The 25,704-nt window shown below is 45.8% G+C and overlaps 1 protein-coding gene across 2 annotated transcripts in view; it reads left to right on the forward strand.

Moving 5' to 3' along the window:
* CD40LG (CD40 ligand) overlaps window positions 1-25,704 on the forward strand; it is a 52,439-nt gene that overhangs the window by 18,822 nt on the left and 7,913 nt on the right. For both annotated transcript variants that reach the window (XR_006386820.1, XM_044268833.1), the window contains exons 4-5: window positions 78-128; window positions 3,245-3,298. Coding sequence is in view for 1 of the 2 variants with exons in the window: in XM_044268833.1 (XP_044124768.1) it covers window positions 78-128; window positions 3,245-3,298 (105 nt within the window). In the remaining variant the exon portion in view is untranslated. The remainder of the gene's footprint in view (window positions 1-77; window positions 129-3,244; window positions 3,299-25,704) is intronic.

A 25,704-nucleotide genomic window follows, 5' to 3' on the forward strand; every position in this document is an offset into this window, starting at 1 on the left:
TATATAGAATAGGATGTGATTCATAGCTGCAAGCTGAAAATAGGAAATAATACAATTACTTGTGTTTTCGATTTTAGATAGAAATCCAATGCCTTATGTGGGAGAAAAAGATGTTACAGTAAAGAAAGGTAACGTGAATTTTACATTCAATTCCTCTTATTTTGATAGTTTTGTTATAGATAAGTCACACCATATACAATAATGAGATGGTAAAAGGAGATGCATCAGGAAAAAATAAGTTTTCTTATTTGTGGATTAGACTTGTCAATTCAATGGAGAAAAAAACATGGATTCTATTTTTGGACATGGACATGTGCATGACCTCAAGTAGGTACATCTACATATATGGCAGTTCTGACCATCCATAATGGGTTCTTCAGTAAGTCCTATTGAATCATTATAACCTAATGTGATAAAGGGTATGGCTACAAGGGCAGACTGATGGACCCAAGATCAAAAGATACAATATCTCCCACCTGCACCACCCAGGGGCACCAAAGGTGTCATACCTTGATGAACTTTGTACAATGATGTTGTGTGGTAATTGTCTTGGGGGCTTTGGAATCTATGTTGGCCAAGAAGCCAAAAGGGAACCTGTCATGGACATGCAGAGATGACAGCAAGTTATAGAGCAGGAGGAGCTCAGCAGACTGATATATAGTTTTATGGAAATTTCTCCAGAATAACTTGTAATTTATTCATTTAAACCTCTGCTCTGTGAAAGCTTTGGAGCCCTGTGGCCAGTCCTATCAGTAATTAACAGCTAATTATGCATGATGAATCATGTGGGCAGCCCTATTAGTCACTGATAGGACTGTCCACGTGACTCGGAAACTTTGGCAGGGCAGATGTTTGAATGAATAAAATACAACTTTTGCTGAATCTTTTCCCATAAAACGATACATCAATCTGCTCAGCTCCTCCTGCTCTATAACATGCTGCCTACAGATTGCACCTCATTTTCATTGTGACAGGTTCCTCAGTGATAATGTGGTCTTAAAACTACTCTTGATGTCTTGCCAACCCTTCTCATTTTTTCTCTAGCTATGTAGCCCTAACTTTCCTGTGCTCTTCGTACTGTTATTTAGTAGATCCAAGCAGGAGATCCTCTCTGCATTCTTTAAAAAACTTGGTTTATTAAAATGCAAGTGCCTTGTTAACCGGAAGTATAGCTCAATGTAAATATGCAAATAAGCGTTTATTTTCATAACATACAACTAGATTTTATGCAAAAGTAATGCTGTGTGACATTAACTAAACTTCCTGTTTGCAAATAGCTTCAGACAAGATACTATGTGGAAAAACTGAACATATTCTCAAAATAAGAACTCAATTTAATGTAGTTATTACTAAGAAATTTCCATCAGCATAAACACAATAACAGAATGGCCTTAATTGGCTGCCGTAAACAAGTCATGTGACTTCTGGTGAATGTCATGAGAAACCGGAAGGGGCAATTGGGGATCGGCAGTTTCGGCAGAATTATCAATATAATTTGACCTGTTTCTGAGTTTGAGTTTAAACCTCTTTTGAATCTTTTGCATACAATAAATGTCTATTATGTATTAAAGGGGTTATCCCATCATCTAGTACTTGCCAATCTCTTTCTAACAAAGCTAGAACCAGCCCTGTACCTCACATGGATCCAGAGATCTCCCCGATCATTGCTCTGCTAGATTTATATCAAGCTGGCAGCTCAAGGGGAGTGTCTTTTCTGCTGCAGCTAAGGGGGCGTGTCCATGCTCTCCCTACCACAGCTCAGGGGGAGTGTCTTTTCTGCTGCAGCTTTCTCCCTATCACAGCTCAGGAGGCAGTTGAAGAATGAAACTGAGCATGTGCGGCCATCTCAGTGAGCAGGACAAAGAAATAAAATTAAAAAAAACAGCAGGTGGCGCTACACAGAAACATTTTATTGAATAACTCAGTGGCTATGCAAAATAAATGCAATTGAAAAAACTATTCAGATCCAGGTGCTGGTTTGAAAACTGTAGAATATTTTTCGTGGCAGAACCCCTTTAAGTCTTGTCCGCACACAGCAGATTTTCTATGGATTTTCCATCTGGATCTTTGTAAGGTAACCAGTGAATTTCTATAAATGTCATACACATTTTCATGTGAAAATTGATCTGGGGTGCAGCTTTTTTAATCTGCAGCATGTCAATTACTGCTGCGAGATTGTCCCATTTTTGGGGGGATTTTCCCCATTGATTTCTATCTTTATTCAGCGTCAGTGTCACTCAATCCAGGTGGAAAATCTGCAGCAAAAATCTGCACCATTTTCCACATCAAATCTACTAGAAAATCAGCAGCAAAAATTCACATGCAAAATTTGCCACTGCGGATTTGATGCTGTGAAAATCTGCAGTAAATCTGCTATGCAGTAATTCACATGTGGACATTATCTTACACATTCTGTAATTACTTTCTTTTTACACATCTTCCACTTCTCTGTGCATTATGCAGTCATGTAGTTCTGGTAATGTATTTCTGAGTCATGAACCCAGGATGAACAGCATTATTGAACCCTCCCAGATAATTACAATTGTAATTATAATGTAATTATCTACATTGTGATACATCTAATTGCAGTATTTCTATATATTATTTATAGATCTTTTTTTAGTTTCTTTGAAATTGGGGTTGTGCCACAAAAACAATTTTACATTTTTTCAAACCTGCACCTGGTTCTGAATACTTTTTTAATTGTATGTAATAATAAAAAAAAATATTATAGCAAATGAGCTATTCAATAAAATGTATCCGTATAGCGCCACCTGCTGTTTCTTATTTTCCTTATTTTCCATGTGCTCAGTTTAAATCTTCGATTGTCACCAGCCATATCTTCTGTTAGAATCTGTGGCAGTTACAGGGAAAGAGCTACAGCAGAAAGGACATGTCCTTGAGCTGCCAGCCTGAAAAGAATCTAGCAGAACACTTGGTGCAATGAATGGGGATCTCTGGGTCCATGTGAGGCACAGGGTTGGTTCTAGAGATTGTCATGTACTATATGATGTCCGATTCTCATTTTTTACGTCAATCATCGCATAACCCCAACAGTCAACTACTAATGACACTCAACTGCACGCCCTGCTATACATCAAGAAATTCTATGCCTTCCTCCTCATCATTAGGACATACATATGTGCCCTTCATTTATTTCTCAATTGTTGGTTGCTTTAAGAAATGTTACCTTGTACTGTTGTGCACATGGTTTTTAATATTATTAATATGTTTTTTGTTGCAGACGCAGCAGTTGCCATACATTTAGTGGGAGACAGACCCAACAGCACCAAAGAGGGTGAGTGATGTGAAAAATCAATGTGGTTAGTTATACGACTAGAAAGTGCCACGTCTACTACTGTATATTGTTCTTGACATGATGTTCTTTACATTTGACTGTGCATATAGGCAACCTTGGGGAAAGAGTGCCTGCTGAAGAAAAAAAAATAATACATAGAAGTTAACTAAACATTGTGCCTCCATACGTGTAGTAATGTTTTAAACAAGTGACCCCAGTGCTCTAGGTGTCCATGTTGAAATATAATTTTTCGCTGAGATTATTTCCAGGAGGGATGGAGACAAGCTGCTGTGATGTCTCCCATACAAAGCACGCATAGAGATCCTGCTCCTCTATTTTTTTTATTTATTATTTATTTACTCACTTATATAGTGCTGACTAGTGTTGATCGAGCATGCTCGGCCGAACAACTGTTTGGCTCGAGCATCTCGATGCTCGGCACGTGGCGGTACTCAGCCGAGTACTGCATGTGCTCGAGCGCCATGCTCAAGTCTCCTCCCCGCACATTTCTTGGCTGCTACATAAACGTGCAGCCAATAAACGTGCAGGTAAGTACTGGCCTCACTGTGATGCCGTATCCATGTTGGCTACTGGCATTACAGTGATTGGCTAGCCGGAACGCGTCATGTAATTGAGTGTAATTGAATATTTTTTTTTGTACAAAAATGTTTCAGAGACCCACAAGTCCTTGTAAGGACTATTGTGTGGGACAGCAGCAATATATGTTTGTAGCGCAAACTGCGCTTAATTGCTCAGTGTTGGGGAGAGCTGTGCATAGAAAGGGACAGACAGTGTAGGGAGTGTAATAGGAAGATTTTTATACAAAAAACTTTTCAGAGACCCAAAAGTCCTTTTAAGGAATATTGCGTGTGACAGCAGCAATATATATTTTTAGCGCATCCTGCCCTAAATACCGTGTAATAGACCGCTGTGGACAGTTAAATAATTTGCGACACATCTCCTGTGTAAATGGTGCGCATCGCTAAAATATCAGTGACATCCAGTGCACTTTTTCCATAGACGGTGTCCGCTGCGGACAGTTAAAATATCAGCGCCACATCTCCTGTTTAAAATGTGCGCATCCCTAAAATATCAGTGACATTCAGTTTATATTTTCCGTAGACACTGCTAACAGTGACATTACCTGTGGTACCTGTCCTGTATAACGTTTCCTCATCACAAATACCTTTGTGATTAAATGTACATTTTTTTGCGCACACACTTCCAAATCTTACGCTACTGTACGTGTGACATACTTTCAAGCATATATCACATTTAAAATTAAGAAGGCGAGCAGTAAGGGACGGGCAAATGGCTGTGACGCTGATGGTGCACGGAGAAACTGTGCCTGCTGCAAGAGCACAAGAAAAACAATCATCCACGATACCTAGCTTCATGTCCCAGTTTGCAGGGTGGCGCAAGACAACGCTCGCGAAGTCAGCACAGTGCAAGCAGGTGGTCGGTTGGATTGCAGCAGCAGTTAAGCACCACCCTGTCTTCCACCAAGTCCAGTCTCAGTAGCCAGGAGTCTGGTCAACACAATCCTTACCCTGATCCTCCTTCCTCCTACCATGTACAGTCTGGCAAAACAAGTGATCCCCCACTCAGATATTCCGAGGACCTCTTTTCATCGCCATTACTTGATTTGGCCCTCTCGCCAAGCACGCTTGAAGAGGGACATGAGATCTTGTGCCCTGATTCCCAACCTCTTGAACATCCACAGTCACAAGAATGTGACGATGGGGAACGGCAATTAGTGTTCAATGAGGTGGATGATGATAAGACACAGTTGCCAATGAGTCAACAGCAATTACTGTCTCAAGAGGTTGATGAAGAGGATGAGACACAGTTGTCAATCACTGAGGTTGTGGTTATGTCAACAAATCAGGAGGCTGATCAGAGTGAGGAAGTGGAAGAGGAGGTGGTGGACGATGAGGTCACTGACCCAACCTGGGAAGGTGGAAAACCAAGCGAGGACAGCAGTACAAAGGGGGAGGGATCTGAAGCACCGCAACAGGCTGGAAGAGGCAGTGGGTGGCAAAAAGGAGAAGGTGGGCCACAACAAACAGGCTCGCAACTGTTCCATGGAGCACCTCCTTGCAGAAATCTCCCTTGCCAAGAGGTAGATGTTCTGCAGTATGGAGCTTTTTTCAGGAAAGTACGGAAGACAAAAGAATAGTAGTTTGCAACCTGTGCCATACAAAAATAGGACAAGGCGTGAACACTAGCAACCTCACCACCACCAGCATGATCCGCCACATGGCATTCAAGCACCATAATAAGTGGGACGAACGCCTGGGTCCACAATCTGTGTCTGTGGGTCACACAACTGCCTCCTATTCCCCTATTTTATGTGCTGGTCAATCCCCTGTTGAAGGCACAGGCGAGGATGCCTCCCGCCCTGCACCTGGACCTTCGCAAGCACCATCAGCGACCACATCCACTTCCCTGTCCCAGCGCAGCATCCAAATGTCCTTACCCCAGGCCTTTGAACACAAGCGAAAATACCCAGTCACCAACCCACAGGCTATAGCACTAAATGCGCAGCTTTACAAATTACTGGCCCTGGAAAGGTTGCCATTTAGGCTTGTGGACACTGAGGCCTTCAGCAATCTGATGTCGGCGGCCATCCCGCATTACTCAGTCCCCAGCCGCCACTATTTTTCAAGGTGTGCCGTGCCCGTCTTACACCAACATGTGTCCCGTAACATCACACGTGCCCTGACCAACACAGTTACTGGGAAGGTTCACTTAACCACAGACACATGGACAAGTGCATTCGGCCATGGATGCTACATTTCCCTGACGGCACACTGGGTCAATGTTGTGGAGCCCGGGAGCGAGTCGTACCCTGGGATGGCACAGGTGCTACCGACGCCAAGGATTGCCGGCCCTACGTCTATCAGGGTTTCCGCCAGCACCTACATTAGTGGCTACAAACCCAATATCTCCTCCTTCGCCTCCTCCTCCACTTCCACCTCCAAATTATCCGCCTGTAGAACGAGTCAGTCATCAGCTGGTAGCTGGAAGCAGTGTAGCACTGCAGAGTGGTAAGCAGCAAAAGGCCGTTCTGAAGCTGATATGCTTAGGAGACAAACAGCACAGCGCAAAGCTGTGGCAGGGGATAAGAGACCAGACTGAGCTGTGGGTCCCGCCACTTAACCTACAACCAGGCATGGTTGTGTCTGATAATGGCCGTAACTTGGTGGCGGCTTTGGAGCTCGGCAAGCTCAGACACATCCCATGCCTAGCTCACGTGTTCAACCTTGTGGTTCAGTGGTTTCTCAAAACCTATCCCAATTTGCCTGAGCTACGTGTGTGCACATTTCCGCAAGTCATCGACAGCTTCAGCCATTCTGTCAATTGAAATTGCCAGCTCACTGGCTGTTGTGCGATATGAGCACGTGCTGGAACTCCACGCTTTGTGAGCAGCAGAGGACAGTAGCGGAATACCAGCTGTAACATCGTTGTAGACTTTCCAGTCAGCTTCCGCTATTCACTAGCGAGGAGTGGGCATGGATGTATGACCTATGAGGTTTTGAGAAACTTTGAGGAATCAACAAAGATGGTGAGCGGCGATAGCGCTATTATCAGCATAACTATCCCACTTCTGTGTCTACTAAAATGCTTGCTGCTCACAATTAAGGACGACGCTTTGCATGTTGATGAGGTGGAAATGGGGGAAGACATTACACAGGGTGATAGCCAGACCACCCTCAGTTCGTCTTCTCAGTGCGAATTGGACAATGAAGATGAAGAGGAGTGAGCAGGAGACGGTTGCCTCCGCTACAGAGGTTATGTACCCATGGAAGTTTAATTCCATCTGTTCAGCGTGGGTGGGCAGGAGAGGAGGAAGAGGATGAGTAGATTGAGAGTGATCCTCCTGATAACAACAGCGAAGTCTTGCCTGTTGGTACTCTGGCACACATGACTGACTTCATGTTAGGCTGCCTTTCCTGCGACCCACGCGGTATACGCATTTTAAACAACACGGATTACTGGTTGTTCACCCTTCTCGACTTCCGCTACAAAGAGAACTTCTCATCCCTCATTCGTCTGGTGGAGAGGACAAGCAAAATGGTGCAATACCAGAAGATCTTTGTTGAAAAATTACTCCAAAAATTTCCATCTGACAATGCTGGCGGCAGAGTCTGTAGTTCTTTGGGCAACCGAGGAGTGGAGACAAGGGGAACACACAGCAGTTCCAACAGAAGCAGGGCAACACTTTCCAAAGCCTGGGACAGTTTCATGACACCCCGCCAGCACCCTCACCCTGATGTGCGGCCTAGTGTCACAAGGAGGGAAAGATTTTGGAAGATGGTGAAGGAGTACATAGCAGACCGTGTCAGCGAACATAACGGCACTTTAAATGTGTTGTTTATAATGTACTGAATACACTGTATTCCCATGCACCCCTTCCACCGCAAACAAGGGTATATGGTTGAATCTTCCTTTTCTCATCCTCCTTCTCCTCTTCCATCATATCAACACATGCTTATACGCAGCATATAATGCCCTCGCATAAATGCCTTTCGCATATAATGTTTTACAGGGTCAGCTCACCAACAGGCCCTCACCTACAATGTTTTACAGAGCAGCTCCCCGGCAGGCCATCACATATAATTTTTTAGGTAAGACTTCTACACTTATAAAGCTTTTGCACTAAGTGAAAGGGCTGCCAAAAATTAAAAGGAACCGGCACTTCAATACCCCCTTTGTTACACATAAAGGAGGGCATCATACACACCCTTATGATTGATGGCCTGCTGGTAACCCTCAAAAACATTTGTAGTAAGGGCCTGCTGATCTGACCATCCAAGACATTAGGGGCGAGGGCCTGCTGCCACATTGGTGACTCTAGATAACCTCTGGGCGATTGCACAACCCTGTGACGGCGACAATCCATTTGGATGTCTGCCCTATCAACTTTTGATGTCGTTTTCTGCGCCTACCATGGTGATCACGGGTAACAGGGAATCAGGGTTCGATTTCGGAGAGGGAGCCTGAGAAACGGCTACCACATCCAAGGGAGGTCAATGGCTGAAATCTGATTGACTGTTGTTGCCTTGCCAGTTTTTTTTTCTAATTGTGAACCACCCAGAGAGGGTGGGTCAAGTTATTAAAGCATAAGCGTCCAAGGAAGGCAGCAGGCACGCGGCAATTACCCACTCCCGACTCGGGAAGGTAATGACGATAAATAACAAGAAGCCCTGTTATTGGAATGAGTACATTTTCCATTAACGAGGATCTATTGGAGGGCAAGACTGGTGCCAGCAGACAATTTGCTCCTGGCCTCCACAACATTCACCCAGTGTGCCGTCATGGTGAGGATTGTGTTGATCAGACTCTTGGCTACAGAGACTGGACGTATAGGTGAGGGCCTGCTGCCGCTTTGATGACTCTAGATAACTTCAGGCGATCGCACGTCCCTGTGATGGCGACAATACTTTTGGATGCCCTATCAACTTAGGAGCAATTTTTCAACAAGGACCTTCTGGTATAGCACAGTTTTGCTTGTCCTCTCCACCAGAGGAATGTGAGATGAGAAGTACTCTTTGTAGCGGGGGTCGAGAAGGATGAACACGCAGTAATCCATGTTGTCTAAAATGCGCATAACGCGCGGGTCGTGGGATAGGCAGCCTAAAATGAAGTCAGCCATCTGTGCCAGAGTACCAACAGGCAATACTTCACTGTCATCATCAGAAGGTGAGCTGACCCTGTAAAACATTATATGTGAGGGCCTGCAGTTGAGCTGACCCTGTAAAACATTATATATGCGAGGGCCTGCAGGTGAGCTGACCCTGTAAAACATTATATGTGAGGGCCTGCAGTTGAGATGACCCTGTAAAACATTATATGCGAGGGCCTGCAGTTGAGCTGACCCTGTAAAACATTATATGCGAGGGCCTGTAGGTTAGCTGACCCTGCAAAACATTATATGTGAGGGCCTGCAGGTGAGCTGACCCTGTAAAACATTATATGCAAGGGTATAAGTGCAAGATAATGCACCTGACCAGAATATAAAATCAGTGATACAGTCCTAACCTCAGTATCTGAGGAAAGGGATTTAGGGGTCATTATTTCAGAAGACTTGAAGGTAGGCAGACAATGTCATAGAGCAACAGGAATTCTAGCAGAATGCTTTGGGGTATAGGGAGAGGCATTAGAAAGAGGGAGGTGCTAATGCCGCTCTACAGAGCACTAGTGAGACCTCATTTGGAGTATTGTGCTCAGTACTGGAGACCATATCTCCAGAAAGATATTGATACTTTGGATAGAGTTCAGAGAAGAGCTACTAAACTAGTACATGGATTGCAGGATAAAACTTACCAGGAAAGATTAAAGGACCTTAACATGTATAGCTTGGAAGAAAGACGAGAAAGAGGGGATATGATAGAAACTTTTAAATACATAAATGGAATCAACAAGGTAAAAGAGGAGAGAATATTTAAAAGAAGAAAAACTGCTACAAGAGGACATAGTTTTAAATTAGAGGGGCAAAGGTTTAAAAGTGATATCAGGAAGTATTACCTTACTGAGAGAGTAGTTGATGCATGAAATAGCCTTCCTGCAGAAGTGGTAGCTGCAAGTACAGTGAAGGAGTCTAAGCATGCATGGGATAGGCATAATGCCATCCTTCATATAAGAAAGGACCAAGGGCTATTCATAGTATTCAGTATATTGGGCAGACTAGATGGGCCAAATGGTTCTTATCTGCCGACACATTCTATATTTCTATGTCTGCAGGTGAGCTGACCCTGTAAAACGTTATATGCGAGGGCCTGCAGGTGAGCTGACCCTGTAAAACATTATATGCGAGGGCCTGCAGTTGAGCTGACACTGTAAAACAATATTTGCGAGGGCCTGCAGGTGAGTTGACCCTGTAAAACATTATATGTGAGGGCCTGTAGGTGAGCTGACCCTGTAAAACATTATATGCGAGTACCTGCAGTTGGGCTGACCCTGTAAAACATTATATGCAAGGGCCTGCAGGTGAGCTTACCCTGTAAAACATAATATGCAAGGGCCTGCAGGTGAGCTGACCCTGTAAAAGATTGTAGGTGAGGGCCTGCAGGTGAGCTGACCCTATAAAACATTATATGTGAGGGCCTGCAGTTGAGCTGGCCCTGTAAACATTATATGCGAGGGCCTGTAGGTGATCTGACCCTGCAAAACATTATATGCGAGGGCCTGCAGATGAGCTCATCCTGTAAAACATTATATGCGAGGGCCTGCAGGTGAGCTGACCCTGTAAAACATTATATGCAAGGGCCTGCAGTTGAGCTGAACCTGTAAAACATTATATGCGAGGGCCTGCAGGTGAACTGACCTTGTAAAACATTATATGTGATGGCCTGCAGGTGAGCTGACCCTCTAAAAATTATATGCGAGGGCCTGCAGCTGAGCTGACCCTGTAAAAAATTATATGCGAGGGCATTATATGCAACGAATAAGCATGTTGATATGATTCAAGGGATGCATGGGAATACAATGTATTAAGTACATTTAACAACACATTTAAAGTGCCTTTGTTCATCCGTTTTCCTCTGTTGGAGTCGAGAAGTCAGGGGTAATCCAGGCCTTGTTAATTTTTATAAGAGTCAACCTGTCAGCATTTTCAGTTGACAAGCGGATGTGCTTATCTGTTTTAGAGCGCCAGTTCATGCCACATGTCCAGCTTAGACATCCAGTAGTTATAAGGCACTGAGATCACTGAGGATGCTGACACAGTCTGCTATGTACTCCTTCACCATCTTCCAAAACTATTCCCTCCTTGTGACACTAGGCCATGCATCAGGGTGAGAGTGCTAGCGGGGTGTCATGAAACTGTCCCAGGCCTTGGAGAGTGTTGCCCTGCCTCTGTTGGAACTGCTGTGTGTCCCCTTGTCTCCCCTCCTCGGTTGCCCAAAGAAGAACTGACTCTGCTGCCAGAGTTGTAATAATGCCAGCGTTGGAATAATTTTTCAACAAGTACCTTCTGACATTGCAACTGAGGAATAAGAGATGAGAAGTTTTCTTTGTAGCGGGGATTGAGAAGGGTGAACACCCAGTAATCCGTGTTGTCAAAAATACATATAACGCGCGGAAAGGGCAGCCTAACATGAAGTCAGCCATGTGTGCAAGAGTACCAACAGGCAAGACTTCGCTGTCATCATCAGGAGAATGACTGTCCATCTCCTCATCCTTTTCCTCCTCTTCTGCCCACCCACACTGAACAGATGGAATTAAACTTCCATGTGTACTACCCTCTGTAGCGGAGGCAACTGTCTCCTGCACCTCCTCCTCTTCATCGTCCAATTCGCGCTGAGAAGACGGACGGAGGGTGGTCTGGCTATCACCCTGTGTAATGTCTTCGTCTCCCATTTCCATCTTTTACACATGCAAAGCGCCATCCTTAAATGTGAGCAGTGAGCGTTTGAGTAGATACAGAAGTAGGATGGTTAAGCTAATAATATCGTTATTGTCGCTCACCTTCTGTGTCGATTCCTCAAAGTTTCTTAAAACCTCACAACAGAGGTCAGACATCTATGCCCACTCCTCATTTCTGATTAGTGGAAAATGCAGGAAATGCATCGACCATGTAGCAGCTGGTATTCCACTACTGCCCTCTGCTGCTCACAAAGCCTGGCCAACATGTGGAACTGTAGAGTTCCAGCGCGTGCTCACATCGCACAACAGCCGATGAGCTGGCAATATTAAGCGCTGCTGCAGCGTTGACAGAGCGGCTAAAGCTGTTGATGACTTGCCGAAATGTGCACACACACGTTGCACCTTCACCAGTAGCTCAGGCAAATTGTGGTAGGTTTTGAGAAACTGCTGAACAACTAAGTTTAAGACGTGGGCTAGGCATGTGATGTGTGTGAGCTTGCCAAGCTCCAAAGCCGCCACCAAGTTACGGCCATTATCAAACACAACCATGCCTGGTTGTAGGTTGAGTGTCGAGAGCCACAGCTCAGTCTGGACTCTTATCCCCTGCAACAGCTCTGCAGCAGTGTGCTGTTTGTCCACTAAGCATATCAGCATCAGCACGGCCTGTTGACGCTTCCCCACTGCAGTGCTACACTGCTTCCAGCTACCGGCTGACGGCTGCATGCGGATAATTCAGAGGTGGAAGTGGAGGCGGAGGAGGAGAAGTGGGGGTTGGAGCCACTAACGTAGGTGCTGGTGGAAATCCTGATCGACATAGGGCCCACAATCCTTGGTGTCGGTAGCACCTGTGCCATCCCAGGGTACTACTCGCTCCCGGCCTACACAACCTTCAACAAGTGTGCTATCAGGGAAATGTAACATCCCTGACCAAATGCACTTGTGTGATGTTTCGGGACACATCTTTGTGTAAGGTGGGCACGGCACACCTTGAAAAATAGTGGCGGCTGGGGACAGATTACCGCGGGACGGCCGCCAACATCAGGCTGCAGAAGGCCTCAGTGTCCACAAGCCTAAATAGCAACATTTCCAGGGCCAGTAATTTGGAAAGGTGCACATTTAGTGTTATGGCCTGTGGGTGGGTGGCTGGGTATTTGCGCTTGCGTTCAAATGCTTGGGGTAAGGCCATTTGGACGCTGCGCTGGTTCAGAGAAGTTGATGTGGTCGCTGATGGTGCTTGGGTGCCTCACTCTGATCATCCTCTTGATTTGTTGACCTAACCACAACCTCAGTGATTGTCATATGTGTCTCATCCTCTTTATCAACCTCTTGAGACAGTATTTGCGGTTGACTCATTGGCAACTGTGTCTCATCATCATCCACCTCATTAAACATTAATTACCATTCCCCACCGTCATGTTCTTGTCAGTGTGGATGCTTAATAGATTTCATGTCCCTCTTCAAGCATGCTTGGCGAGAGAGCCAAATCAAGTAATGGCGATGAAAAGAACTCCTCAGAATATCTAAGTGTGGGATCACTTGTTTGGCCAGACTGTACATGGTGGGAGGAAGGAGAATCAGGGTGAGGATTATGTTGACCAGACTCTTTAATACTGAGACTGGACTTTGTGGAAGACAGGGTGGTGCTTAACCGACTGGAAGCATTATCTGCTGCAATCCAACTGACCATCTGGACATGAAGCTAGGTATAGTGGATGATTGTTTTTCTTGTGTTTTGGCAGCAGGCACAGTTTCAACGTGACCAGGGTCACGGCCTCAGCGTGAACCATCAGCATCATGGCCACTTCCCTGTCCCTAATGCTCGCCTTCTTCATATTAAATGTTATATGCACGCTTGACACACAAGATGTGGCACAGATGTCACACTTCACAGCAAACACAGTATATGAAAAAAGTACATAAAAGTATGTAAAAAGGAAAATAGATTTCACTTATATTTTTCCTATCTTTCCTATCTCTGGCCCTGACACACAGAAGGTATTGCGCAGATGTCACAAGTCACTGCAGACACCCTCTATAGAAAAAGTAGGGAAAAATCCAACTGACCACCTGGTCGCACTGGTCTGACTTCAAGAGTTTTGTCCTGAGCCACCCTGCAAACTGGGACATGAAGCTAGGTATCGTGGATGATTGTTTTTCTTGTGCTCTGGCAACAGGCACAGTTTTAATGCGCCCAGAGCCATGGCCTCTGCGTGAACCATCAGCATCATGGCCACTTCCCTGTCCCTAATGCTCGCCTTCTTCATATTAAATGTTATATGCACGCTTGACACACAAGATGTGGCACGGATGTCACAGTTCATTGTAAGCACAGTATATGGAAAAAGTACATAAAAGTATGGAAAAAAGAAAAATTGATTTCACTTATATTTTTCCTATGTCTGGCCCCGACACACAGAAGGTATTGCACAGATGTTACAATTCACTGCAGTGACCCTCTATAGAAAAAGTATTGAAAAAATATACTAGTTTTCACTTATATTTTTCCTATCTCTGGCCCTGACACACAGAAGGTATTGCACAGATGTCACAAGTCACTGCAGACTATAGAAAAAGTATAGAAAAGTTTGGAAAAAAAATTGATGGCTATATAATATTGCTGCCACCACACACAATAGTCCTTAAAAGGACTTTTGGGTCTTTGAAACATTTTTTAACTAAATAGATTGCGATCACACGCCCTACACTATCCGTCCCTTCCTAAGCGCATCTCTCCCTGACTAATAATGAGCCGAATACGCGCCATGGGGTGCTATATAACACCCGATCACGTGTTCCGGCCATCCAATCACTATAATGCCAGTAACCAACAAGGCTACACCATTACAGTGATAGCAGCACTTACCTGCATGTTTATTGGCTGCATAGCAGCCAAGAAACGTGCGGGGAGGAGACTCGAGCAGGGCGCTCGAGCACATGCGGCCGAGCATGCTCGCTCAACACTAATACATACAACATACCAGACAAATTTTTATGTATACCTGAAAGTAACCGATTTACTATTGATTTAGATGATTCTTGCACGTGCACAAAACGATACAAATGAGTCACCTCTAAAAATGTCTGATAAGATATAAGTCCTCTAACATCTCCAGTTTTCTTTGCATATGTTCCATTTTGCCAATGAAAAGCCACCAATCCCCTCAATAATACCATAAGATTTTAATATATACCAGGCACATGTGTCAGACTGGTTGGCCATCAATTCATACAGAACATGTGTGAATTCACTTTTAATTGCATACAGGCTATAATGTTGTCTACTGCTGGCCCTATTATGTCACAACCTGGGCCTATTGTAGAATCATCTGGTACTCTGATGGGCCAGTCTGACCATCTGATATTATGTATGTTGAATGTATATATTAGAACTCCAGCACCTATTGAAGTATAATCCAATGCTAGTCATAGATCCAGGGTATGTTCAAGCCCACGTGGAATCTTGTACAGCAAACAAAAATGTATCCAGCGAGTAAAAGAAATTCACTCTTTATTCCAAATTCATTAAAAGAAGCACAGCCTTATGCCATCTGATGCATTTCGATTCATACCCTAATCTTAGGCTACTTTCACACTAGCGTTCGATCGGATCCGTTCTGAACGGATCCGATCATAATAATGCAGACGGAGGCTCCGTTCAGTACGGATCCGTCTGCATTATTTTAGCATATAAACAGCTAAGTGTGAAAATAGCCTCGTACGGATCCGTCCAGACTTTCAATGTAAAGTCAATGGGGGACGGATCCGCCTGAAGATTGAGCCATATTGTGGCATCTTCAAACGGATCCGTCCCCATTGACTTACATTGTAAGTCTGGACGGATCCGCACGGATCCGCACGGCCAGGCGGACACCCGAACGCTGCAAGCAGCGTTCAGCTGTCCGCCTGTCCGTGCGGAGGCGAGCGGAGCGGAGGCTGAACGCCGCCAGACTGATGCAGTCTGAGCGGATCCGCTCCATTCAGACTGCATCAGGGCTGGACGGCTGCGTTCGGGTCCGCTCGTGAGCCCCTTCAAACGGAACTCACGAGCGGACCGACGAACGCTAGTGTGAAAGTAGCCTTAATCATAGACATAGGTACAGAGACTCAGGTTCCTTTCACACCTGCGTTCAGGTGTCCGCTCGTGAGCTCCGTTTGAAGGGGCTCACAAGCGGCCCTGAACGCAGCCGTCTGGCCCTAATGCATTCTAAGTGGAGGCGGATCCGCTCAGAATGCATCCGCCTGCCAGCGCTCAGCCTCCGCTCCGCTCAGTGAGCGGACACCTGAACGCTGCAAGCAGCGTTCGGGTGTCCGCCTGGCCGTGTGGAGGCGAGCGGATCCATTCCGACTTATAATGGAAGTCAATGGGGACGGATCCGCTTGAAGATGACACAATATGGCTCAATCTTCAAGTGGATCCGTCCCCTATTGACTTTCAATGTAAAGTCTGAACGGATCCGCTCAGGCTACTTTCACACTTAGAAATTTTTCTAAGTTATAATGCAGACGGATCCATTCTGAACTGAGCCTCCGTCTGCATTAATATGAGCGGATCCGTTCAGAACGGATCCGAGCGAACGCTAGTGTGAAAGTAGCCTTAATGGTAACATACATACAAGCAGGAGGATCAGACCTGCTATATCTGAAATTATGTGCATGTGTGTAAGTGAGTGGCCATAGTTTGAGGGACTTTAAACCTTTGTGAGATGTTTGCTTCATACAATAATTATGAAGCACAAACCCATTGTTCTTTAAAGCTCATGATTAGTTTTGCATGGGTCTATTGTCTTTGGAAGAACTTTTAAAACTCATGCTGAGTTTTTTCATTGCAATCTTTTCTTCAAGAAATAAGAATGTGCTTCTTTTGAGTCAGAACAATAAAGTAGAGGAGAGTTATTCTACACAATGCTCAGCCCACATGATGTAAACACTTTCAATTCGAGACTGATAAGTAGGTAGGCTTCAAACACATTCCAAAATATTAGTGATGTGGTTATGTCAATAGTTTTTTTTAACTAAGAAAGATCATGGTAGGAGGAGAAGCCCACATGGTCCACGTTCCCCAATGCCCATAGCTCTGGACGTCAGCGTAGTCATTCTGAGAATATGATACATGTTGAATGGGATTTGGGAACTAGTCACACAGTGTTTTGGGTTTATCTGCAGTTAGGTACTTTTTTAGCTTATGCTATAAAACAGGAAGCAAGTTTGTTTTGTGGCACATCATGTTGGAGATCTTCCTCTTAGATATATGCAAAAAGCAAACCATGATGACTTAGATGTATTGATTAATGCAGGTCGCAGGCACAGTTGAAACAGTGACATCCAGTCAAGACTGACAGTTTATGCTTTATATGACTTTTTGAGTTACTATATTTGTTCTTGTTCTTATTGGTGACCCCATCCCTCTGGCATCCAAAACCTGGTAATATGCCCTGCCACCACCACCCGCTACCATCTACTCCCCTGGTTGAATTGGGCTTAAGACCCTGTAAACTAATAGGCATTCCACTATATAGTCTTTCAGACAGAACACGTTGCCATACATCTTGAAATACCCACCCAAAGACCATTAAGATCCACATCTTGTATCATTGCTGAAGGGTGGAAACTGTAATGAAGTTGGGTATTCATGATGGTGAACTGAATTTTTTGTCTGTCCTAGACGGACCATATATTAGTTATTTTCCCAAAAACATCTGTGTGTATGAACACCTTTACTCAAAGCGCTGTTTATATAGAATCATATGGTGGAAGAGAGATCTTCTAATCATTGTCCAAGGGTATGGAGAAATTAAGTTTCTCCTTGTGCAGAGCGTCAAGTTGGCGTGGTAAGTCTTACAGGTCAGGCAGGGCCTACAACTACTAGATGGCTACTCTATAAAGTGCCTGTCTGGCCTTTCAAACAGATATTGTAACAAGGACTTGCAATAAAAGCCACAATTAGAACCAATTCCTGTTTTTCTGCCCCTGGTCAGTGCAGAGCAGGATACTGGTTTGGCTAGGTGAGCTTTTCCTTGTATATCATTTCCCAACAAATTAAAGTTGACCTTACACATAACTGTCCGAGTTCTCATTAAGCTGACAGGTATATTTTGTGACTCCACCATAAATCAAATGCATCCGACTTTTTACATGTATGAACAGGGTTTACACTAGTGGTGACCATGGCAGAGAAGAAGATGGTTCCTATAATTAAAAAAGATCTTGTTGTCTATGATCATAATTTTACTGAATTCACAAGCTTTAGGTCTGAGTCATGGATGAGAACACAGAAAGTTGAAACAGTGGGAAAGATTGAAAACTAGGTCACAGCTCAGATATCACAAGGTGAATCACAAAATGAGATATGCAAATATGTAACTTGTGGTTCATTCTATGTGCATGACTATTCATTCCATCCTATCAATATATAGGGTCATATCTAGATTATCTTACAATACATTTTGTTTTTGGTAACAGTTGGGTTTATCACTAGAGTTGAGCGAACACCTGGATGTTCGGGTTCGAGAAGTTCGGCCGAACATCCCGGAAATGTTCGGGTTCGGGATCCGAACCCGATCCGAACTTCGTCCCGAACCCGAACCCCATTGAAGTCAATGGGGACCCGAACTTTTCGGCACTAAAAAGGCTGTAAAACAGCCCAGGAAAGAGCTAGAGGGCTGCAAAAGGCAGCAACATGTAGGTAAATCCCCTGCAAACAAATGTGGATAGGGAAATGAATTAAAATAAAAATTAAATAAATAAAAATTAACCAAAATCAATTGGAGAGAGGTTCCATAGCAGAGAATCTGGCTTCCCGTCACCCACCACTGGAACAGTCCATTCTCAGATATTTAGGCCCCGGCACCCAGTCAGAGGAGAGAGGTCCCGTAACAGAGAATCTGTCTTCATGTCAGCAGAGAATTAGTCTGCATGTCATAGCAGAGAATGAGGCTTCACGTCAGCCACCACTGCAACAGTCCATTGGCATATATTTAGGCCCAGCACACACACAGGCAGAGGAGAGAGGTCCCGTAACAGAGAATCTGGCTTCATGTCAGCAGAGAATCAGTCTGCATGTCATAGCAGAGAATCAGGCTTCACGTCAGCCACCACTGCAACAGTCCATTGTCATAAATTTAGGCCCAGCACCCAGGCAGAGGAGAGAGGTCCCGTAACAGAGAATCTGGCTTCATGTCAGCAGAGAATCAGTCTTCATATCATAGCAGAGAATCAGGCTTCACGTCACCCACCACTGTAAGAGTCAATTTTCATAAATTTAGGCCCAGAACCCAGGCAGAGGAGAAAGGTCCCGTAACAGACAATCTGGCTTCATGTCAGCAGAGAATCAGTCTTCATATCATAGCAGAGAATCAGGCTTCACGTCACCCACCACTGTAAGAGTCAATTTTCATAAATTTAGGCCCAGAACCCAGGCAGAGGAGAAAGGTCCCGTAACAGACAATCTGGCTTCATGTCAGCAGAGAATCAGTCTTCATATCATAGCAGAGAATCAGGCTTCACGTCACCCACCACTGTAAGAGTCAATTTTCATAAATTTAGGCCCAGAACCCAGGCAGAGGAGAAAGGTCCCGTAACAGACAATCTGGCTTCATGTCAGCAGAGAATCAGTCTTCATATCATAGCAGAGAATCAGGCTTCACGTCACCCACCACTGTAAGAGTCAATTTTCATAAATTTAGGCCCAGAACCCAGGCAGAGGAGAAAGGTCCCGTAACAGACAATCTGGCTTCATGTCAGCAGAGAATCAGTCTTCATATCATAGCAGAGAATCAGGCTTCACGTCACCCACCACTGTAAGAGTCAATTTTCATAAATTTAGGCCCAGAACCCAGGCAGAGGAGAAAGGTCCCGTAACAGACAATCTGGCTTCATGTCAGCAGAGAATCAGTCTTCATATCATAGCAGAGAATCAGGCTTCACGTCACCCACCACTGTAAGAGTCAATTTTCATAAATTTAGGCCCAGAACCCAGGCAGAGGAGAAAGGTCCCGTAACAGACAATCTGGCTTCATGTCAGCAGAGAATCAGTCTTCATATCATAGCAGAGAATCAGGCTTCACGTCACCCACCACTGTAAGAGTCAATTTTCATAAATTTAGGCCCAGAACCCAGGTAGAGGAGAAAGGTCCCGTAACAGACAATCTGGCTTCATGACAGCAGAGAATCAGTCTGCATGTCATAGCAGAGAATCAGGCTTCACGTCAGCCACCACTGCAACAGTCCATTGTCATAAATTTAGGCCCAGCACCCAGGCAGAGGAGAGAGGTCCCGTAAAAGAGGATCTGGCTTCATGTCAGCAGAGAATCAGTCTGCATGTCATAGCAGAGAATCAGGCTTCACGTCAGCCACCACTGCAACAGTCCATTGTCATAAATTTAGGCCCAGCACCCAGGCAGAGGAGAGAGGTCCCGTAACAGAGGATCTGGCTTCATGTCAGCAGAGAATCAGTCTGCATGTCATAGCAGAGAATCAGGCTTCACGTCAGCCACCACTGCAACAGTCCATTGTCATAAATTTAGGCCCAGCACCCAGGCAGAGGAGAGAGGTCCCGTAACAGACAATCTGGCTTCATGTCAGCAGAGAATTAGTCTGCATGTCATAGCAGAGAATCAGGCTTCATGTCAGCCACCACTGCAACAGTCCATTGGCATATATTTAGGCCTAGCACACAGGCAGAGGAGAGGTTCATTCAACTTTGGGTAGCATCGCAATATAATGGTAAAATGAAAATAAAAATAGGATTGAATGAGGAAGTGCCCTGGAGTCCAATAATATATGGTTATGGGGAGGTAGTTAATGTCTAATCTGGACAAGGGACGGACAGGTCCTGTGGGATCCATGCCTGGTTCATTTTTATGAACGTCAGCTTGTCCACATTGGCTGTAGACAGGCGGCTGCGTTTGTCTGTAATGACGCCCCCTGCCGTGCTGAATACACGTTCAGACAAAACGCTGGCTGCCGGGCAGGCCAGCACCTCCAAGGCATAAAAGGCTAGCTCTGGCCACGTGGACAATTTAGAGACCCAGAAGTTGAATGGGGCCGAACCATCAGTCAGTACGTGGAGGGGTGTGCACACGTACTGTTCCACCATGTTAGTGAAATGTTGCCTCCTGCTAACACGTTGCGTATCAGGTGGTGGTGCAGTTAGCTGTGGCGTGTTGACAAAAGTTTTCCACATCTCTGCCATGCTAACCCTGCCCTCAGAGGAGCTGGCCGTGACACAGCTGCCTTGGCGACCTCTTGCTCCTCCTCTGCCTTGGCCTTGGGCTTCCACTTGTTCCCCTGTGACATTTGGGAATGCTCTCAGTAGCGCGTCTACCAACGTGCGCTTGTACTCGCGCATCTTCCTATCACGCTCCAGTGCAGGAAGTAAGGTGGGCACATTGTCTTTGTAGCGTGGATCCAGCAGGGTGGCAACCCAGTAGTCCGCACAGGTTAAAATGTGGGCAACTCTGCTGTCGTTGCGCAGGCACTGCAGCATGTAGTCGCTCATGTGTGCCAGGCTGCCCAGGGGTAAGGACAAGCTGTCCTCTGTGGGAGGCGTATCGTCATCGTCCTGCCTTTCCCCCCAGCCACGCACCAGTGATGGACCCGAGCTGCGTTGGGTGCCACCCCGCTGTGACCATGCTTCATCCTCATCCTCCTCCACCTCCTCCTCATCCTCGTCCTCCTCGTCCTCCAGTAGTGGGCCCTGGCTGGCCACATTTGTACCTGGCCTCTGCTGTTGCAAAAAACCTCCCTCTGAGTCACTTCGAAGAGACTGGCCTGAAAGTGCTAAAAATGACCCCTCTTCCTCATCCTCCTCCTCCTCCTCCTGGGCCACCTCCTGTTCCATCATCGCCCTAAGTGTTTTCTCAAGGAGACATAGAAGTGGTATTGTAACGCTGATAACGGTGTCATCGCCACTGGCCATGTTGGTGGAGTACTCGAAACAGCGCAACAGGGCACACAGGTCTCGCATGGAGGCCCAGTCATTGGTGGTGAAGTGGTGCTGTTCTGTAGTGCGACTGACCCGTGCGTGCTGCAGCTGAAACTCCACTATGGCCTGCTGCTGCTCGCACAGTCTGTCCAGCATGTGCAAGGTGGAGTTCCACCTGGTGGGCACGTCGCATATGAGGCGGTGAGCGGGAAGGCCGAAGTTACGCTGTAGCGCAGACAGGCGAGCAGCGGCAGGATGTGAACGCCGGAAGCGCGAACAGACGGCCCGCACTTTATGCAGCAGCTCTGACATGTCGGGGTAGTTGTGAATGAACTTCTGCACCACCAAATTCAGCACATGCGCCAAGCAAGGGATGTGCGTCAAATTGGCTAGTCCCAGAGCTGCAACGAGATTTCGCCCATTATCACACACCACCAGGCCGGGCTTGAGGCTCACCGGCAGCAACCACTCGTCGGTCTGTTGTTCAATACCCCGCCACAACTCCTGTGCGGTGTGGGGCCTGTCCCCCAAACATATGAGTTTCAGAATGGCCTGCTGACGTTTACCCCGGGCTGTGCTGAAGTTGGTGGTGAAGGTGTGTGGCTGACTGGATGAGCAGGTGGAAGAAGAGGAGGAGGAAGCCGAGAAGGAGGAGGTGGCAACAGGAGGCAAAGAATGTTGCCCTGCGATCCTTGGCGGCGGCAGGACGTGCGCCAAACAGCTCTCCGCCTGGGGCCCAGCTGCCACTACATTTACCCAGTGTGCAGTTAGGGAGATATAGCGTCCCTGGCCGTGCTTACTGGTCCACGTATCTGTGGTTAGGTGGACCTTGCTACAGATGGCGTTGCGCAGTGCACACTTGATTTTATCGGATACTTGGTTGTGCAGGGAAGGCACGGCTCTCTTGGAGAAGTAGTGCCGGCTGGGAACAACATACTGTGGGACAGCAAGCGACATGAGCTGTTTGAAGCTGTCTGTGTCCACCAGCCTAAATGACAGCATTTCATAGGCCAGTAGTTTAGAAATGCTGGCATTCAGGGCCAGGGATCGAGGGTGGCTAGGTGGGAATTTACGCTTTCTATCAAATGTTTGTGAGATGGAGAGCTGAACGCTGGCGTGTGACATGGTTGAGACGCTTGGTGACGGAGGTGGTGGTGGTGGTGTTGGTGGTACATCCCCTGTTTGCTGGGCGGCAGGTGCCAACGTTCCTCCAGAGGCGGAGGAAGAGGCCGAGGCGGCAGCAGCAGAATAGGCCGAGGCGGCAGCAGCAGAAGAGGTAGCAGGGGGAGCCTGAGTGACTTCCTTGGTTTTAAGGTGTTTACTCCACTGCAGTTCATGCTTTGCATGCAGGTGCCTGGTCATGCAGGTTGTGCTCAGGTTCAGAACGTTAATGCCTCGCTTCAGGCTCTGATGGCACAGCGTGCAAACCACTCGGGTCTTGTCGTCAGCACATTGTTTGAAGAAGTGCCATGCCAGGGAACTCCTTGAAGCTGCCTTTGGGGTGCTCGGTCCCAGATGGCGGCGGTCAGTAGCAGGCGGAGTCTCTTGGCGGCGGGTGTTCTGCTTTTGCCCACTGCTCCCTCTTTTGCTACGCTGTTGGCTCGGTCTCACCACTGCCTCTTCCTCCGAACTGTGAAAGTCAGTGGCACGACCTTCATTCCATGTGGGGTCTAGGACCTCATCGTCCCCTGCATCGTCTTCCACCCAGTCTTGATCCCTGACCTCCTGTTCAGTCTGCACACTGCAGAAAGACGCAGCAGTTGGCACCTGTGTTTCGTCATCATCAGAGACATGCTGAGGTGGTATTCCCATGTCCTCATCATCAGGAAACATAAGTGGTTGTGCGTCAGTGCATTCTATGTCTTTCACCGCTGGGGAAGGGCTAGGTGGATGCCCTTGGGAAACCCTGCCAGCGGAGTCTTCAAACAGCATAAGAGACTGCTGCATAACTTGAGGCTGAGACAGTTTCCCTGGTATGCATGGGGGTGATGTGACAGACTGATGGGGTTGGTTTTCAGGCGCCATCTGTGCGCTTTCTGCAGAAGACTGGGTGGGAGATAATGTGAACGTGCTGGATCCACTGTCGGCCACCCAATTGACTAATGCCTGTACCTGCTCAGGCCTTACCATCCTTAGAACGGCATTGGGCCCCACCATATATCGCTGTAAATTCTGGCGGCTACTGGGACCTGAGGTAGTTGGTACACTAGGACGTGTGGATGTGGCAGAACGGCCACGTCCTCTCCCAGCACCAGAGGGTCCACTAACACCACCACGACCATGTCCACGTCCGCGTCCCTTACTAGATGTTTTTCTCATTGTTATGGTTCACCACAACAACAAATATATTATTTGGCCCAATGTATTGTATTCAAATTCAGCGGGATATAAATTTGAGGCCTAGTATTTAGGCGCTGGGTGACCGGTATGGATTTAGTGACAGAATTAGACTTGGAAATGCACAGAAGCGTGTGTGTGAAGTTATTCTGAATGACCCAATGTGCACCTTGAATATTATATACCCTTTTTGGGATAGATTTCAAATAGCTCTGATATAGCAGGAACCACTAAATTATGAAATTGCTAAATTGGGAATTGTACTTCAACCCAGAACAAAAAATGTGCTTTGACGGGCACTAAATAACTTTCCCAGCTACAACAGGACAGCGGTAACGAGAGATTTAGAGGGATTTAAATTTGAGGCCTAGTATTTAGGCGCTGGGTGACAGGTATGGGTTTAGTGACAGAATTAGACTTGGAAATACACAGTAGCGGGTGTGTGTGAAGTTATTCTGAATGACCCAATGTGCACCTTCAATATTATATACCCTTTTTGGGATAGATTTCAAATAGCTCTGATATAGCAGGAACCACTAAATTATGAAATTGCTAAATTGGGAATTGTACTTCAACCCAGAACAAAAAATGTGCTTTGACGGACACTAAATATCTTGCCCAGCAACAACAGTACAGCGGTAACGAGAGATTTAGCGGGATATAAATTTGAGGCCTAGTATTTAGGCGCTGGGTCACCGGTATGGATTTAGTGACAGAATTAGACTTGGAAATGCACAGAAGCGTGTGTGTGAAGTTATTCTGAATGACCCTATGTGCACCTTCAATATTATATACCCTTTTAGGGATAGATTTCAAATAGCTCTGATATAGCAGAAACCACTAAATTATGAAATTGCTAAATTGGGAATTGTACTTCAACCCAGAACAAAAAATGTGCTTTGACGGACACTAAATATCTTGCCCAGCAACAACAGTACAGCGGTGGGTAACGAGCGATTTAGAGGGATTTAAATTTGAGGCCTAGTATTTAGGCGCTGGGTCACCGGTATGGATTTAGTGACAGAATTAGACTTGGAAATGCACAGAAGCGTGTGTGTGAAGTTATTCTGAATGACCCTATGTGCACCTTCAATATTATATACCCTTTTAGGGATAGATTTCAAATAGCTCTGATATAGCAGAAACCACTAAATTATGAAATTGCTAAATTGGGAATTGTACTTCAACCCAGAACAAAAAATGTGCTTTGACGGACACTAAATATCTTGCCCAGCAACAACAGTACAGCGGTGGGTAACGAGAGATTTAGAGGGATTTAAATTTGAGGCCTAGTATTTAGGCGCTGGGTCACCGGTATGGATTTAGTGACAGAATTAGACTTGGAAATGCACAGAAGCGTGTGTGTGAAGTTATTCTGAATGACCCTATGTGCACCTTCAATATTATATACCCTTTTAGGGATAGATTTCAAATAGCTCTGATATAGCAGAAACCACTAAATTATGAAATTGCTAAATTGGGAATTGTACTTCAACCCAGAACAAAAAATGTGCTTTGACGGACACTAAATATCTTGCCCAGCAACAACAGTACAGCGGTGGGTAACGAGAGATTTAGAGGGATTTAAATTTGAGGCCTAGTATTTAGGCGCTGGGTCACCGGTATGGATTTAGTGACAGAATTAGACTTGGAAATGCACAGAAGCGTGTGTGTGAAGTTATTCTGAATGACCCAATGTGCACCTTCAATATTATATACCCTTTTAGGGATAGATTTCAAATAGCTCTGATATAGCAGAAACCACTAAATTATGAAA

The sequence above is a fragment of the Bufo gargarizans genome, chromosome 9 (assembly GCF_014858855.1).
Source record: "Bufo gargarizans isolate SCDJY-AF-19 chromosome 9, ASM1485885v1, whole genome shotgun sequence".
Lineage (NCBI taxonomy): Eukaryota > Metazoa > Chordata > Amphibia > Anura > Bufonidae > Bufo > Bufo gargarizans.